This window comes from Dufourea novaeangliae, unplaced genomic scaffold (assembly GCF_001272555.1).
Source record: "Dufourea novaeangliae isolate 0120121106 unplaced genomic scaffold, ASM127255v1 scaffold329, whole genome shotgun sequence".
NCBI lineage: Eukaryota > Metazoa > Arthropoda > Insecta > Hymenoptera > Halictidae > Dufourea > Dufourea novaeangliae.
The window spans coordinates 18,645-38,372 of record NW_015374214.1 but is presented as its reverse complement, the minus strand read 5'-3'; the positions used below and the strand labels follow the sequence as shown (position 1 = coordinate 38,372).

General features: G+C 37.5%; 1 protein-coding gene across 1 annotated transcript; it reads right to left on the bottom strand.

Moving 5' to 3' along the window:
* Nucleotides 1-74: 74 nt before the first annotated feature.
* LOC107192348 (probable cytochrome P450 6a13) lies at nucleotides 75-18,325 on the bottom strand. Its single transcript, XM_015581576.1, has 5 exons — nucleotides 17,889-18,325; nucleotides 13,789-14,362; nucleotides 9,281-9,502; nucleotides 8,758-9,009; nucleotides 75-241 (listed from the first exon to the last, which is right to left on the bottom strand). Exons 1-5 carry the CDS (start codon nucleotides 18,234-18,236, stop codon nucleotides 75-77), a joined length of 1,563 nt encoding a protein of 520 aa, XP_015437062.1. The 5' UTR covers nucleotides 18,237-18,325.
* Between the last annotated feature and the right edge of the window lie 1,403 nt (nucleotides 18,326-19,728).

Here is a 19,728-nt window from a genome sequence, read left to right as displayed (position 1 = left end):
TATATATATATATATAAAACGCTATTATATTTAAAATCGTGTTTGTTCTGCGGGAAGTGTATAAATTCACAGATTTAATAAGTCCGTACGATTTTCAGCCAAACCCCTTTTTCGCTCCTCGTTACAAGACTTCGCCTACTGAATTTTATTGGCACAGTTGTCCTTTCACAGAATTCCACTCGATGGTTTTTTAGAAACGAAATTATTCCTACTTTAATTTGCAGCAGAGCAAATCGAATTCCTGAAACATGACAAGCATTTAAATATATTAGCCTAATCGGTATAATGTCATCTGATGCAATGAATTATTATGTCATACTTTATTCGTAGATCGATACACCAACGCTGATATGCACAGAGTGTCAAGAAATTACATGTCGTCGTTACCATAGCCGGATTCTACACTTTCGGTTTGGTGGAGATTGAGGTCAGAAGGATACTGCAAGATTGACCTTGATCTTGAATTTTAAGTTCAACAAATTTTTCATTGCATGATATTCTACTCGTCATGAGGATAACAAGTCTGAAAGGAACTATGGGTCGCAACTGTAACGTTCTCTTGGAAAATTATGTCAACTTTGCATTAGTATTCAGATTCACTTTATTTGCAATGTGCTTACATTTTTCAGTCAGATGCAGGGTAAATGGCATTTATAGTTAATTGAGGCCTTTTCGTGTAGTTATGACGACTTTACTATTTGTATATAGGGCAGCTGACGTGCGCGTCGAAGAAAGGAAGGCAGATATGGGATACATAATGGTGGCTCCGGGGTTTCTACGTGCAATAATAAATGCTATTTACCCTGCATCTGACTGAAAAATGTAATCACATTGCAAATAAAGTGATTCCGAATGATAATGCAACTTTAATATCGTTTCCCAAGTGAACGGTCGAGGTCCCAAGAAACGAGTAGAATACGATGCAATAACAAAACTTTGACTCTGAATTTCAGGGTCTAGGTCAATTTTCCGGTGACTTCCTTTGCAGATCTCCACCTCTCTAGCGGTGTAAAATGACGGTATGGTAGCTGTGATATATAATGTTCGAACAGCCTGTATGTACGTACATATCAACAAATCGTGTTATCACATCAATTAACGAATGTTATCATTCACAAATGTTTTAAATTGTTCTGCCGAACATGTAATCAAACTATTGTTACATTAAAGTATTTAAAACGAAACTGCAAAAATGATGAATTTATTAAAAAATTAAGGATAATTATTTAGAATAGGGGAGACAGCTCCGATGACTTTGACCTTGACACAACTAAATTTTTCCCAGGGTGGAAGTGCAGGAGTCGGGGCGCAGGGGGTGGGGGCTCCACCCCGCTCACGCAATCGCTTAAAGAAGCAGGTATGCTAATAATATAGTGTTTATACTAAGCCAAATTTAAATTATGAAGTTAGAGATACGCCTTTATATTGCGAAACTTATTTGTTAATAACATTCTAACAAATACAGAACGACGGCTAAAACGTTCTCAAGGTCATTCGGGAGGTTAACCTTGACAACATATGTCAAGGTCAAATTCGTCGGAGCTACCTCCTCTATTCTAAATATTTATCAAATTAAGAACTAAACATGTACATATACTACTGGGTTAAGTCAAATTTTTTGGTTGAAATTGATAACATACATTAAATAATAATTGAACATTAGCAAAAATAAAAACGTAAGTAACATAAAAGTATCGGGTTGTTCGAAAAGTTCGTAGCGTTTCCAGCAGTGTCGAATCTCTCGTTACCTTTTTACTGGTCGAAGGAAAAATCATCTGATCTGATGAACAAGTATATAACTATTATCCAGGTGTGGGCTGAATGTATGTTCTATTGGGTTGGTCCACAAGTTTGTGCGGTTTTGTCGAAAGTGAAAAATTCCATTTTTTTTTAAATATCTAATATACGAATTAATCTACGAATTAATATACGAATTTATTCTCCACCATTATTTACAACTTCTTCCCAACGTTTCGGTAGTTTTTGGATTCATTGTTTGAAAAAATTCCATGGTTGTTGGTATAAACCAAACTTCTAGCCGTTTTCGCAAATTCACGTCGTTATTAAACGAAACTCCGTTTAAACTTTTTGGAGGGATCGAAAAGGAATGTAGTCCACGGGAGTAAGGTCCGGTGAGCAAGGTGGATGGTGGAGAACTTTCATCCACGATTTTGAAGGGCCGCTTTTGCCTGCTACAGGATTTGTCGCCGATTCGGCTGTGTTTGTTGTATGTTATATGTAGTTGTTGAAGTTGTTTAGTCTACAACTGTGCAATAACCGTTTGAATTCCTTGGGAGGAGCTCGTAATGAATAATCCTCTCTATATCTCACCAGATACACAACTTTGTTTTCCGAGGATGGAGATCAGATTTCTCACGTGGTGTTGTATGTTTTCCCTTGTTGACCCATTCTTTCCTTTGCTTTAATTAGTGTATTTATCTGATCATTCGGTCCCGAATGAGCACTGGCTGAGCGTTGGACACCTGCCGAAGAAGCGAACGTGCGCTGATACGGACGGCGATCCGAGTACGAAACGAGCATTCGGCGAGCTGCTCGATCCGTTTCGTTCGTTGTCGGTATGTCAAAGTGAGCACGATATCGGGTGCAAGGTTGAATGTGTGTTGTTGATGTTAATGGTTAACCGCTCAACGACAGAAAATCTGAAGACAGTAAAATGTATTGCAATTTTTCCCTCGATATAATTTAATAGCACCAAAAAATCTTCTATTGACACGCGTGTGAAGTTTTTAGTTTTTGGATATGCTTGTGTATGCCAGCACGGTGGACGTAAAGTGAGGGTAACCGGGACGTCATAGTGGGAGACGATGGTACGTCGGAGTGGGAGAGTGGTGGGGGTAAACAGTACCTCGATACCGGCATCAATGAGTGGGAGTACCAAGTTCCACGATTCTGGCATCACTGCTGCTGAGCAGTCTATCTGTATGACGGAGACAGAAACAGTGTCGATTCTCGCTCTGTCTCTGTCACACACATAGGCTGCTCAGCAGGGGTAAGCTATTGTTGACACGCTTATGATTATGGCAGATAAACGACGAAGCAGGCGGCTTGCTTCTCGACCCTAGTAGCGGCCGATTCACCGTGTATATTTCATCGGTCTCCGCTGTCCCAGCGCCGCCTCAGGACGACGCTGTTCCTGATCAGATAAAATCCGCGAGTCGTGTCTATTGAAAAATTTATTTCCGCGGGAAAAACATCGAAGCGTTCCAAGATGGCCGCCATCGTGGCGCATCCAACGACCCGCGTGGCCGAAGAATCGGACGTGGCGTCGCCTGTGTGACGTGTGTTCGTTGTCTTCCCAATTTCTCCCTCTCAATACGTCATCTGCGCGTTACTCGGACGTCTCGGAAGAGTTGTGCGCACTGGCCGCTGACTTTGACGTTATGGACATAGAACCCGTTCATATACGCGCTCTGTACGCGGCAGAAGAAATGAGGTGTCTTGTTATATCCGCTAGTTTCCGAACTTCCTGTCATTGCACATTTTTTCATAATGCGAAATGATGACAAGAAATGTGGTCGCTCAACGAGATCACTGATCGACGGCGATCGCGAGGATCATTGGACGGAAAATGCTTAATCGACATTCCTTGTCGTGCATTGCACCAGTGGACTGACGAAATCTTCACACGACTTCGTACAGTCATCAGAGCAATATAAGGACACGGAGAACGGCACAAGCTTTTTATTTTGGGAGTCGCGCTCGCTGGGGTTTCGTCTTATCATTACATATGGCGGCAAGCCGAGTGACACCGGCACTTAGCTGCACGGTTTCGGGTTTCCGCGACGTTTTCCTATCTTCGGTGACGCAACCTTGTGAATACGAGCAGCCTAACAGGCGAGTCTTGTAAATGTAATGCGAAATGTAACGTCCGAGACGGTGATAACGTATCTTGCAGTGCAGCGACCTTATGCAACGGCCCCGAGCGTCAGCGAGTCTTCCGCCTTTTCGAGGACCCGAAATTCGACCAAGCCGACCGCACGCATGAACTTATTCATTCCTATCATCATTAATATGTTAAGATTTATTTATATTTTTCATTTTATTATCTAGAATATATCTTCGTTGTTATAAAAAACGAGAGTGATTTCCTATCCCACCCATTCCCTATCCAGACTGCGTACTTCATCGGTAAGAATAGACAGGGCATGTTTTAGCACGTTAAAAGAGCCAGGACCCGTAATTATTGATAAAGCAACGACCGCAACGCGTGACACAACAGTCTGCTCTCCTCCAGAGACACGAAATAATCATCGCGCTCATTACGGAAACGTGGGTCCAGCCGCATTTAAGGTTTTCGAACCCGGTTTACAGCGAATATCGTGCGGACCGTAACTTCTCCGCTGCCCGCGTAGGAGTCACGATCCTAATACACCGGGATTTAGATTTTAAGGTCCTGCCAGTGTACCATATTTCGGGGATGAAAATCGTTGCTGTCCGTTTCGCGGTGCCGGCGATTACGTTTTAAATGCATTCTCCACGCGCTCGACCGTATTGCTCGTTTTCCACCTCCGGTCATTGTCAACGGTGATTTCAACGCTAAAGTATTACTCAAGCACGCCATCTGCGATCCGTATCAGTTGATCTTCCCCAATAACTTCACTTGTAGGGTTGAACCAAGGTTCCGCTCAGCCACCATTGATCTCTTCCTTTTACAGCATCGTTCCAGTGTCGAATGAACGGTTATCGATAATTCGACTATTCAACACAGTCCAGTGATACTGCGGCTCTCGGAGGGTGTTTTTCACTCTTCGAACTTTGTCATGACTTCTCCTTCACGGAGAATGCGGCCTTTTCAAATTGTGTCGACGACCCTGAACTCAACTCGGTTATCGGGTTGAGGAGGGGTCTGAGAAAAGTATACCAACATACTACCGTGAAATATTACCGCGATACAACGGAAAACATCTTGCAGATCAGTCGTCGAGTTACCGCGATCGTCGAGAGACGTGGAACGACATACTCAAATGCCTAAACGAAACGGACCCAACGTTGTGGCAAAACTACAAAATACTGACCAACGAAAAGACGGGTTTTTCAGCATTAGCTTCCGATACTCCGGGAACGGATAAACTAATTTCTGACAGAGACAAAGTTAACGCATTCGCGAAACCCTTTGCCGCCGCGCATTCTAGTGAACTTCGATTAAAATCGCCACACGACCGCAAAGTCTCCGACTATATCGCGCGCTTAAATAACATCGAATTGGTTTATCCGAACCGGGACATAGTGATCGAACCGGTTGTGATTGCTGACGTAATTCACAAATTTAGGAATAAAAAGGCCCCCGGCCGCGATAATATCACAGCCCTTATGCTGAAGCATGCCGCGAACAAAGTCATTCTACAAATTTATTACATTTAAGGGCATTGTATCGCCTTGTCTTACTTCCCTAATGCTTGGAACATCAAATAGTACCGATTCCAAATTCCGGTAAGCCTAAAGATCGCATCGATCGCTATCGTCCTGTCATTCTTCTCCCACTGCTGGAAAAGGTCTTCGAGAGATGCCTTTTTAAACACCTTGTATAACACCTCGATCGGCATAATATTAATATTGAGCAGCAATTTGGCTTTCGCTCGAAACACACTACAACAAATCAGTTAGTTAGAGTATTATAACTCATCACTCACGAGATGAATGTTGGACGATATGTATACCGGTGCAGTGCTTCTTGATCTCTCAAAAGTCTTCGATACAGTGTGGCATAAGGGCCTCCTGTTCAAACTCCCTGAAAGCGGTTTGAGCAAAACCTTCTTTAAACTCATGCTTTCTTATCTCTCCGACAGAATAATGTATATGTCTCTAAATCGGTCGGACTCCTCTTAGGGCGTGGTAGGTGTTCCTCAGAGTTCAATCTTCAGTCCATACTTCTTTAATATTTACATAAATGACGTCCCTCGTGTTATTGACTCCCAGTTGGCGGTATACGCGGACGACACGCTCCTTCGCACTTCGTCCACAAAAACTAAGATGTTCATTCTTTCAGGAGTGGAAATTGTCGGTAAACCCAGCAAAGATGCTAGCCGCAGGGTTTATCAGAAGACCGATAAGCCTCGACGTTCCGTCCCTGTTTATCGAAGGGGTACCAATATCGTGTTCCAACCAGGTAAAATATCTGGGTGTAGTGTTCTACCGTCGCCTCATATGAGGGCCGGCAGTGCTTGTTCGCATAAGTAAAACTCGCAAGACAGCCGGAGCCTTACACCCGCACATCTGCACCGCCTCTCGTTTGAATAAAAAAAGTATGCCTCACTCTGTATAAAGTTTGCTTTTGTTCCGTACTAACATACGATGTGCATGTATGGGCAGCTGCCGTACCAATTACTATCAAAAAAGTCAAAGTTACTCAAAACAGAATACTCAAAATTATTTCGGACCGTCCCATGGACTATGCCACACGTAAATTACACGAAGAACTAGAAATCGAACACATCATCCCATACTTAAAAGATTTAATCGCCAAGTACCAAGTCGATAACCATACTATCTATCTGATCCATAGAACCGGACAATATGAATGGCACCAAATACCTTATAAGGTGAAAACTCGTTTTCCTATGTCGATGACCCACTAGCGTGATCATCGTGCTTGTCCCAATCTCTGGTTTCCCAATGCCTATGGTCTGTTTTTCGAAAGATGATGCCTGGGAGGGTCCGAGTTTTCGCGGTGTTGCCGCGATCGCGAGACACCTAAGGCACTTGTGTCTCTCTTATTCTTCGCGTCTTGGCCAACGATGTGCGACCGTCGACGTGAATCCTCGCCTACGGTCGTCTGTCTCCATCACACGTATTACAAACGTCTCGAGAAGGACCTACCTACAATCTCAAGGAGTGGGGACTGCGTTCGGCACGCGCCCGTCAATCATCCATTGTCTGGAAATGGCGGAGAATGTTGATGAGACGCTGAACGTTTTCACACGTCAAAAGTTAAAGTACATGAATAAGAAAAAGTTTATTTCTTTTGAAAGAATGTATTGTACTCAAATATTGAGCAACATATTAAAAGTGGATTAAATTAATACGTAGGTTATTAAACGCTACACGTGGAAATCGCAGGGTAAAGAAGGAAGTTGGTTTACCGAGCGTCTGAGCGAGAGGCTCGCGTGCAGAAGTGCCGGAGTATGGAAAGAGACACACAGTGGCATTGAGACGTCACAACGTCGCACGAAATACGTAGTTCGCGTTGGATCCTTGCCAGGCCACGCGCCGAGGCAGGCCAACCTTCCAGGCATCATCTTTCGAAAAACAGACCATAACTCGAAATTACAATTAAATCTTTCACCGGTTCTACCATTCCACTTCACGTTATTGCGGCCATGTCGTATCTTTCTCCCACTTCGATACTCTCTTAACACGAGCCCGTGTTCCAAAGCTTTTCTCTCGTCATCATGTTCTCGGTTTCGAGTTATTCTCATGCATTGGGTTTTTGAAAATATTCCCCTACTACAACACTCACTAATTTTATTGCTCTACTGATAAGGCGGCAAAATATTAGCTCCCAGGTACAGTTTATCCCCACTGACTGTAATCCAAGAAAAAGAACGTCACCCGAGCATCGTATGACTACATACGCGCTCGTTCGGTGCTCTTTCCAGACCGAATCATCAGATAAATATACGGCTTTAGGTTGATGTGAAGACACCATTTTTCATCAACTGTTACAATCAGACTCAAAAATGGGCGATGTTGTTTGTGTGCAATACGAAATCTAGCCAGATTAAATTCGTAGAGTAAAACATGGAAAATCTTATTTTTGTTAACTTGACACTATACAGTTTTTGAACAATTAATCGCTTTAGTATTCGCACAGAACGGAAAGATACACAGTCGCATGAAAGAAAAAAATAAAGGCTATCGAATGACGTACAACAGATAGCTGATAGGCAATTATTACAGGATACATTCAATGTGAAATGAAAACCACACGAAGTTATGGACCAACACAATATATACACGTATGTTAATGTTTTTTTTCGTTTTCTCTGCGAAATACCGACCGAACAAGCATAAAGCCCATTTTAATTAAATTCTATCAATCTCGTAAGGAACCTGTACTACTTCGACTGGAAAATCTGATGCTTCTATCCAATTACTTATACTTTGCCTTACCAGACGATTATTCCTTTAGATCGCTGGAATATTTTGTATAAAAAGAAATTTTAATAACAAAATGCATCTAGAAGCAGGTTGAACAGTTTCTTTAGCCAACAAAATCGTAGCTGTATATAGCTGGTATAATTAATTGTAAAATGTAAAGAAATTGTAAAACAAGTATATAATAAATAGGCATATGATGTAAATGGAAAAATACAGATTACAAGTCTGCCGTTAAAAACGCTAAAAACTTTTCTAACCACCCAATATAAGCGATGCGCAGTGATTAATTTAACAATAAATAAATAATATATGTTACAATGTTTACAAACAAATAATAATTAAATATTGTTATATATTCACATTATGACTTCAAAAAATTAGATTTCTCAATGTACAAGGTGAAAAATGGACAAATCGATTAAATGTAGTGCCATAATATTTATAAACGCTTTAGTGCGTTTGAAATATAAATGAAAATTGTACAGTTTTCCTAATGTCGTTTGGAAAAAACTATATAAAGGTGAGGATTCTTAGTTATTAACCTACAGTATCATATAATAACTTGCGATCTTACTATTTAGAGCTGATACTCATGTACTTATTCAATTAATTTACATTACATTTAAGTAAATACATTACCTATGCAGTTCCGTGGTCCTTCCCCAAATGGAAGATACGTATAGGGATGTCTCGTTCGCTTATTTTTTTCCGTAAATCTTTCAGGATCAAATGTTCCGGGATCCGGATAATAATCTGGATCATGATGAAGCCCATAGATTGGTATTATTACTCGCATACCTGATGGTATTTCAACTTTTGTACCAGGTATTTGATACTGGGATTCGCACCTGCGGGATAAGAGCGATGCCGGAGGATACTTCCTCAAAGTCTCTGAAATGAATTTCAATTACTTTGTTCTAAAAAATTTCGGACTAAACCTTCATATTATGACAGTAAAATGAAATTAGAACCTAAAACATCCCCATTACTTTTACTGGTAAAAGAGAATGTGTGGAAAAAAAAGCACTCGTTTCGAAGAGACAAAATTGTAACAAATAGTGTTTTGATCAGTGACTTTTTCAAGATGGAAGGGACTTCTGACGGTACTCTCATAAAATAAAAATTTCAGCAGATCGAAGATGAAATAAATGTTAACCTTTACCTGCAATAACGATGTCAAGATATTTCATGTCCTGGATGGCGTCATAAGTTAATTTGCTGCCTCTGCTGTTAATGGCGTCGTGAATGTCGCGCCTCGTTTTTTCTTGAATTTCAGCATTTAATGCTAGCTCGTGAAGGCAAAACGCGATTGTATTCGATGATGTTTCATAACCGGCGGCAAAAAACACAAACGCTTGGGCGGCAATACTGTTCTCGTCCAGTTCTATAAATAACATCGCTTATAGAATAATGTTATTGCAAAGATAGCCTTTTTTTCATATTGAATTTTTCTAGTCCGTACTGTTTCCAGTGTGTGAACTTAATCGCTCGTTTCGTTAATATGCTACGCACGATATGGTTCCAGCCGCGCGGATCTTGAGGCAGCCATGAATGAAGTGCTTACTGTCAATTTTATCATGATTAATTTGTAACAGAACTGTACTGTTTATGGCTACGCCCCATAGCTGCTCGAGGCGCGCTACCAACAACTTTTATTAACTGGAGTGTTATCAATTATGTAACGTTCTTCCATTGATATAATTGAGTAGCTTGAAATTGATACAGCTCGTTAGGAAAGTTAAACTCAGGATGGATTATCTCTCTATTCTTGTTTATGCGTATGTCCTAATATACCTATGTAAAAATTGTATGCTTAAATTGAATACTTCGTGAATCAATAAATCGAAAATATAGCATGACGATTTTTTATTTGTGGTTTTGCTTTCGAGAAAATTAGTTTAAATTTCTCGTGTACATTTGCCATACTTTCGATCTAACCAATCGCACTATATGTCAATATTGTGACAAGGAATTGTTGAAATTGTATCCATATTGATGTAACAAATTGTTGCTCGTCGAATTATGCAAGCATGAACTGATGCCGATCCATTTTTAGCGCGTACTTTTTCGTAATTGTTTACGGTTTCTATGCTCTTGAGCATGCATTAGTTTTTTAATGCGACCCCATCAAAAAAATCCAATGGAGTGAGTCCGATAATTTTTCAAGTTAAATCACCGTTCCAACACCATCGATTTAACACTCGTGCCGTTGATATAATAATTAATTAATGTGTACATGATCATAAACATAGGACTGAGCTAATCTAATACCATTAAGTATAGTGCGATACGTTGGGTCACAAACGTGGCAAGTGGCCAAGTGCACACGTACGCGAAAAATTTTCAAACTTAATCTTCTCGAAAATGAAACCGCAAGAAAAATCATTATTTTATATTTTTGATTTATTTTTCCATAAGGACTCCCATACCGAAACACACCGTATAAAAAGAATACTCGATCAGAATTTTTATAGCTGGTAATAGCATTCCCATTATAGGAAACGGCAATTTACATTTTTTATCAGAAAATTTCACCTAGGCTCTAGAACATTACTTTATAGTTAGAGTCACGTAACTTTTGGTAAATTAATTTCTGAAATACTCTTGATAAACACATGAAATCGTATTGTGGCCCTTATTGTTGATAGACATTATGTACATACTTTTGGTTTCTATATCTGGAAATTCAGAAAATACATGCGATTATCAGTTTCGCATGATCTTTATATTGGCCATTTTAGGTTCAGCATTACATATACGAAAAATATTTTTAAGGCTATAATTGATTGCGGTGAGGCCACGTACATAACCTATAATTTAATGATACTTTCATACGGGCTAAATCATTTCTCGTAAAAAACCAGAAATTTTATTCAAAAATTATTCATTTTTTTGACATTTAATGAAATATGATTTTCATTCTTAATTACCAAACGCTAAACGAATTAAGTATCCAAAATTCAGTCGCGGTTCAACTGCCTATCGTACAGACGTCTAAATAACAGTAGCTCTTGGGAGTTTCCACATATACATATAGTGACTGTGCCAGTGCAAAGGATAGCGACACCAGTGCTGGTTCCGTACATGTGTATACGGAACCAAGCCATCAACAATGGACTCACAGACAGACTAACAACACCAAACACCCGAGACATCTGATTACGGAGGTATCTCGATTCCAAATATAACGGAAAAAAAACCTGACCAGAAATAATAATGTCTCCGACAAATCATATGCTCACGCAACAAAATACGAAACACGCCCTACTAAAGAACAAGCCATAATTACCCAAGCAGTAACTTTTCGAACGTTTCCCCAGTTATACCAAATCCGGAGATCGATAACATATTCAAAAGAAATAAACAACGTCCGATTATGCTCCAAAACATCCTTGCTAAAAGTAGGAATGACAGCTTCAGAGTACGCTCTCATTATCAACGGAGGTACCGATAAATCAAACCGCCACCAAAAAAACCACTGTCACAAACATCAATCGATTTCAAACTAGACTACGTAAGCCTAAACGACATCAACTTCACCCCACCTGCAACAATAAATCCCCTTAAAAGGCCGCCACTCGGAAGAAAAGAGCAATACAATAATAGCAAAGAAAATGCCATTACCAGCCAAAAAGGAAATTGAACTATCTAGTTCCAAATTTGTCCTAAATTACACACAATTAAAAAGCTTCCTGAAAAACTCTCTTGGAATAAGCCACCCAACTGAAATAGCTAAAGAGTTTACAGACAACATACCCGCTCTCATGCAAATGCTCAAGAAAATGTACCCCCTCCTGGAAGGACGAAGCATTAACAACAGGATCCACGGGTTCTGCAAATAACTAGCCCTCGGAACAACTGTGGAAGACCTTACGAGAAACTGGGCTTCAGAAAGTGATACCGATACCACATCACCGGCCAACCAAATATCCCATCATATCAATTAACAAACACAACTTATTATGAAAACAATAGTTCAGTAAAACATAAATGGATACAATTACAAATCGTTCAAAAACTACACAATCAAGACATCATGTGCTTACAAGAAACAAACTTTAAAAGAACCACCATTCTACCCCAAAACACTACAATACTTCCGCAAAAAAACAGGTAAAACGAAAACCATGCTGGCGGAGGAGTAGCTATAGCAATATCAAACAAGTTAAATTCTCACTCTACCAAAATCCCGTTATACACCTATCTAGAAGCGATAGCAATTGTAACGTCCATACTAAATAGCTACAGGTTAGAACTTAAAGAATTCGAAAAACTAATAGATCAAATTCTAACTCCGCTAATACTAGCTGGTGATTTCAACAGTCATCACTCCCACTGGGGATCAACAAAAACTGATAGCAGAGGTAAGAAAATTGAAAAACTACTAGAAAACGCAAATGTAATACTCTTAAATACAGGAACTCCAACTCATTTCAATATAAGCACCGGAAAAATGAGTACTATAAACTTAACAACAGACAGCCCAAAATTAAACACATACAATGGGAAACCCTAAAGAATCTACACGACAGCAATCACTTCCCCATCAAAATATTGTACGAAGACAACATCCCCGACTCAATCGAAACAATCATCAAAATAGCGGCAAACTCAGCTTTTGGAACCTTTAAGACTAAAAAGATAGTAAATGAACAGTACCATGGCCCTAACCAATGCCATGTGCAAGCTATTAGAGAAAATTATAAATAGAAGACTCCGATAGTACCTGGGAACTAACAATCTCCTAACTCCAATTCAATACGGTTTTCGACAATATCGCTCTACTATAGATGTCTTAACCAACGTAGAAACCTAGTTGCAGTATGTTTGGACATTGAGCCTACGACATGATCTGGAAACTTAAACTCATAAAAACACTTCTCGAACTAAACATCAACGGATGTATGCTAGCTTTTATAATAGGTAAGCTTCCTAACAAATAGAACCATTCAAGTTAAAACAAACGTAACATTTTCTAATGCTACAACAATACAAAACGGATTCTCCAAGGGTCAGCCATGGGGGTCACCTTATTCCTCATCGGAATCAACGACATTGCAAATAACATAAAAGTTCCAGTTAAAGCATTCTTATTCGCAGACGAACTTACAATAACACGCAATTGAAAAAATCTAAACTCTATAAAAAATCACCTACAAACTTCCATTAAACACTTTCAGAAGTGGTCAAATAAGCCAGGCCTCAAGTTCTCTCCCCAAAAAACCGAATGCATCCTGTTCATGAAGAAAACAAAAAATGCCAGGCCCTGCCAAAAATATGGATGGGAGAAACTGAACTAACATTCGTGAACATTATGTAGACTCCTAGTTATTAAGTCTATATCTTTGTCTATGTATGTCTGTATATGTTTATATATGTTGAATGGAGTCTCACTATAATGTAATAACAATTTATATCATTTTCTTCGGGAGAGTCCAGAGAATTATTTCATGTCAAAAGCAACTGAATAGCTATTAGTGTGAAAGTACAACAAGTCTTCAAAGTTGAAATTTTGCAATTAAAAGAAAATATTTAAAACGTTTGAAATTTTTCTTTAAAACTGTACGCGTTGGGAAAAAAACGGTCGTAGTCAGCTCATAAAGAATTATCAGAAACGCCTATTAAAGGTTACGAAGTTTTTTTATGTGTCGAACAATGTAATTAACGCACCTATTTCTTCAGTTGTCTCTGCGTCCTCTTCGTTGCAGGTTTGCCCGTTTCCGATATCACTTTCCAGAGTACCCTTCTCCTTCAGTTCGATCAACAAATCCATGAAGTCGTATCTCTTGACAGAGTGCTCTTGTCTCTGTTTAATCATCTGTGACACGACGTCTTTGAAGAATTTGGTCACCCCAGGATCGATCACTTGTACACCTAGAAGTTTATACAATTTTGGCATAGCTGTTCTGAGCATCCTCCACAGTGTGGCCTTGTAACTTGGCTTAGAGAGTTTCTTCGCTGCCCTATGGAATTCGGATTCTTCATCGGTTAGAGCGTTCATTTGTATGCCGAACGCGCAGCTACCGATGACGTCTATTGTAAATTTCGCCGCTAATTCGCGAGCCTCGATTGACTCATCGGTTTTCGAAGACGCATCGATTAATTTCCGAAATTCTTCGCTGCACTCTGCTAAAAGATAGAACATCCTTTTCAGTTTGCCGGAGGAAAAGGCTGGTGTCAATTTCGATCTGAGACTCTTCCATTTTTTCCCCTCTAGGTTGAACAGATGAGCAGATAATGGGTCCTAGTGAAGGAAATAAATATAATAACGTCTAATATGCAATTTTGAAAATAATTATCGAAATACAATTTTTATAATGGATACACCGAAAACTCGATGCAGTTTTCTGAACAGCACTTGTTACAAATTGTCGAGGGTAGACGTCCAAGATTTACAAGATAGATACGTTTCATGGAAAACGTACGGAAACGTTACGTGTCATTCCACGCCACATCGATCACTTTTTATGTGTACTCGATGGTAGGGATTTCATTCAAAATGATATATGTTCTACTCCACGTGAAAGTAGGGGGCAGGGGTGGTTAAATCATAATTTTTCTGTTCTCTATATTTGTTTATAAAATACAGACCCCAGAAGTTTACGATTGTTTACTATTTTCAGGAGACTGCTATGTACATACAAATTTATATCTCAGAAACTATTTATCGTATCGAGTTCGTTCTTCGTCTATTTAATCTAGAAGGATTGCTCTACTATAATATTTTTGTTGTTGTATGAAAAATTAATTTTTTAATACTGAAAACTCCAAATAAATTCTTTTTTCGCGATTTTATCTGTGACGGGAAAATTTAAAAATTTTTTTTAAAAGTATAAACATATTCCTTTACCTACAAAGTGAGCCTTCAGAAAGATGGAACAATTAAAATTACTCTTACAAAGAGCTGTAAAAGAGACTGGTGTATACTCTTTTGGGTAAGCGCGTTGCGGCGCGCAATGGAACAAACTGCTCATTCTCAACGTGTTATCAAGGCATGTAAATCAGAATAATCATGATTTTTATTGACTTTTTCACTTAAATTGCATTTGTCTTAAAATCATAAAGGGGTAGACATATTCTGCAGATTTGAATTCAGGTTGTCAAAGTTTATAGGAAATAATGTATAAGTAGTCAAGAAAAAATTTAACTACACATTATAACGGAAACACCGCAATTTTCTTCAAGTTTCACATAGATTTCCAAGGTCAAAACATGTGTGTGATACTTTTTCTGTAATTTTTTCCGATTCTGCAATATCTTAGCTTTCACATCGACAAAGATTCACCTGTCTATCTTATTTCTGTTAAAAGTTTTACGATTTCAAGGTATATGACTATATTTTTAAAAAAATTTAAACACGCCTTTAGCATCGCAGAGAAAATCACGAAAACGGAATTTGTTTATAATTCTAAGTATGAAAATATTAATTTTTTATGTAACAAAAAATTATTAGGGTAGGGGAATCTTTGTAGTTTAAAATAATCGAAAAACGAACTCGATACGATGAATAGTTTCCGACAGGGCTTGAAAACTGTTACTATATCGATTTAGGTTCTTCAGTTATGAAGAACCTAAATTTCAGACTATATCAGTTTCAGTTACGGTTCCTATATCAGCTGCCATATCAGTTCTATTACCGTTATTTTTTAGGTTCTATATAAGTTCCAAAACAGTTATAAAACCGATTATCGCAACGATTGTACAGAATTCTACAGTAAATGAAATTATAACATATTCTAGCTATAGATTACTATGTATGAGCAAATTTTTTAAAAAATTATTATGAATAAATAAGTAAATATATAGGCACACATTTATACATATGCAATCATTTTGTAATATGAAAAGTAAGTCTTCGTTAATATACATTTTTAACTACTTAGCAAAATTTTAACATACTAACTTGGCAAAAAATATGCCTTTATATGTACAGTAATCTGTAAGCGTAATATGAAAAATTCTGTTATTATGAGAATCTGTTCTATAACCGTTTTAGAACGTATGTAAAACCTAAAAAAGAACGGTTGTAAAACTGATACAGGGGCTGATATAAGAACCGTAATTGAAGCCGATACAGTTTGAAATTTAGGTTCTTCATAACTCTTTAAATCAGAACCTTTATATAACAGTGTGAAACAGTTATTTTTCGAACCGTTTCAAGCCCTAGTTTCTGAGATATAAATTTTTAAGTACATCGCGATTTTACGAAAATAGTGAAACATCGTAAACTTAGGGGGTCTGTATTTTTTAAACAAATTCGGGAACAGAAAAATGATGACTCAAACACGCGCTTATTTCATATAGACTTCAACATATTTCATTTTGAATAAAATCCCTGACATCGAGTGCAAAAAGTGATTGATTTGGTGTGGAGTCACCCAAATATTTCCATTTCAGAAAAATTTTCAAGCTATTTACCGATGAATGATTTTTCGATTTTGTGAATATTGTAATATTTTATTATTATAGTGTTCCTAAACTGAATTCTTCACATATTTCTTTCAATCTTACACGCACTTCACTGGAATATTTATTTCATCATCTTATTTGAGTTTATCAATATTAGTTATTTCTTCTTCTGCGATCGGTGATTACACCGATTACTGAACACTAAAATTTATGCGTTTGTGGAATGCATGAATGTGGAAAATATAATAAAACAAAAATCTTAATCTATTAATCGCAGAAGCGTGTATATTTCGATAACATGCCGTTCTCTTGTCTGGATTTTTATAAAGATTCGTGAATTTAATGCAATTTACTGACTTTGATAAATATTACTGCACTTTTTATTTCAAGTTTAGCCTTCCTATATCTTTCACAGAAGAATAAATTTTTATTTAATATTTGTTTTAACGAAGTAGAGACTGACCAATCTAAATTCACATAATCATTCGTAGTTTGGTGATTACGCACTTTGAGGAATATTTTTTAATAATCAGCTAACTACTTTAACCATGAAATGATAGACATGTGTACTGTAACTGGAAGCAATCTAATTATTCGCGTTACCAAAATTCAGAATCAACTCTGAAAGATCTGATTGACTGATCTACATGTAACAAGAAGTGCTTGCTCAATTTACTAAGTACTGGCGATCTTGTAAATCAAGAACTGTTTTCAACATTTTATATACGGATGACTTGAACTGTACAAAAATAAATGTCAGCGATATAAACTACCATTCAAAAGTATTTGAAAAAGAAAAATGCAAATCTATAATATCGGATTTTTTATATACTTATAATTATTTCATATAAATAAAATTAAATGGTAAAGCAACAATCAATAAAATTCTAAGAGTATATTACCTTTCCTTTTCTTGGGTATACTACGAATGTTGCAAGTAATCGGATAGTGATGTATGCATTTATGAATATATTTATTTCTATAGGTAAAACAAGATAGCATGGTTATGTTGTCTTTCGGATTTTATACTAAACGTTTAATAGTGCTGTTACAGGACTTTTTACGCGAATTACACTGTACTTTAGTACCAGATACAGCGCAAATTGCGAAGAACATCAATAAAATCCTTAAGAGTATAAGATTACTAAGCATAATCTAACAATCTGATAACTAAATTTAAAAACAGTTGTAGTACTGTTATTCTCTGACATTTACCATTGTTTTCAATTATTCATTCTTTTTATTCCAATATATAGACATGAGACTAATTTGTTTATTTTTATATGAACAAACTTGTGTATTACTGATACTTGTTAGAAAGTTGAGGCAATTATGAATATTCGTACGGAAACGAAAATTACCTGAGAATTCACCGGTATACCGCGGTTAGAAAAACTGGAAAAATTCTTCACGCAGATATTCCTGATCAAATCTGGATCTCGTAAGATCAAGACAGGCGATCTGACTCGAAACACTCCAAAGAATCGTTCGTCCCTAAACCATTCGTACATCTCCTTAATGCCTTCTGGTAAAGACTTCCGAAACAGAAGCATAGGAGCAAAATTGCCAAAAAGCACTGTCGGTTTTCGAAATGGTACGCCGCGGCTCTTCCAGAAATCAAACGTCGAAGTGAAGAAGTAGTAGAAAACTCCTAAGAATAGTCCCAGCAGCAACGACTGTTCCAAGAATTTCATCACTACACTCCACATCTTGAAGAACAAAAATGTGAATCCTGCTTGATTTACAATTTGAAACTTTATTCTTCTTTTTTTATTCACGGTGTTTAATCATAGTTTGATGTGTTCCATACGAACGCTGAATGGTAACTGTGCACCGGATATCGGTCGAACGTATCGATGGCCGGTCGACGTCGCCAGCTGGTAAACAAAAGGGAGATTTTGTTTGCTTTATGGAGAACGCTGTTCGAATTACGCAGCTTGATGTTCCTTATAATTGTTTATAGTATAGATGTAAGTAGCGCACCTAGTAGTGACTCACAGACCTCCGTTTACATTCTTCGATTGTAGCCAGTGAAATGTCAGTCATGCTTGTTACGCGCAATCTCCGCGTGTTTACGGGTCTGTGACGTCTCGATCGCACGTGATCAGCAGGTCAGTGATTTCAGCCCATCGCTAATCGAACAGTTAACAGATCCACACGAATCGTACGGTTTATCCACCAAGAAATATAGAGAATAAGGCATAATAGATACTGTCCATCACTGTTTAATCCCTGAAGTACGACACCTTTAATCCACTTTTTAATAACATCCTTTAAATACTGAACTCAGACTCGACCCACCAAACCACAATTTGCTTACTTTGATTACTTAAACGAATTGAATATGTTTGTCGAAATATTTGACTATGTTTTCTTCAAAATAACACCAACAGCCATTGTTTACTCTTTGTATTTTATCAAATGTCTGATAAGAAATAATAAGCGAAACGAGTCACGGACGAGTTAAAATTAAATAAACGAGAAACATAGTGTTCGTACAGTCTAAAAGCCAAGCACTCTCTTCCACAGGTATAACTACATACAATCTACGACAGCCGAGAGAATGATACGAAAGCGTTTAGAATAACTTAAGATAAACTTCTTAATATATTTTATGTTTTTGTCATCAGTATTCATCACAATTTTATTATATAAGAACAACATTTTAATTTAATATTTATAAGAGTTGTGCAGAGAATAGCAGATTTCACTTTCATTTTGAAACATTAAATACGCATGGTGCCACGCGCCAGTATTCAGACTACATGTATTAAAGAGCACTTTCTATTACTTAAGAAATTGTAGATTATTCAACTACAGTTTTCAGAATTTCATCACAGAAAAATAATTCTCTTGAATGAATATCCAGTATATATTTTTAAAAGATTAACACAAATAAATAAATATACTTACAATTAATCATTTATATATCACTATAAAAGTTACGGAAATTCTGAAAAATGCACTCTTATAAATTTCAGTAATCATTGCACGAAATTACAAACCATAAAACATCATTGTATTTTTATGTTTCCTGTCGCGTTACTCTATTCGCATTTTATTTAATTATCACTATGTAAATATATGACACATTTATTATTACACTATGATTCATAACGTAATCATATACGATTCATCGAGTATTATTATAAAAATTAGTCCTCCAAATCAAACAATCCCGAAAGATACACTTCAAAAGAT

What these genes read in the sequence shown, in the direction of transcription:
- LOC107192348 (XM_015581576.1), bottom strand. Translation starts at nt 18,236, where the DNA reads ATGTGGAGTGTAGTGATGAAATTCTTGGAACAGTCGTTGCTGCTGGGA. An exon ending in AGAGACAACTGAAGAAATAG is followed by an intron (nt 9,503 to 13,788) that starts GTGCGTTAATTA and finishes TGTTATTTATAG; the next exon opens with AACTGGACGAGAACAGTATT. An exon ending in AGGACCACGGAACTGCATAG is followed by an intron (nt 242 to 8,757) that starts GTAATGTATTTA and finishes GTCATGTTTCAG; the next exon opens with GAATTCGATTTGCTCTGCTG.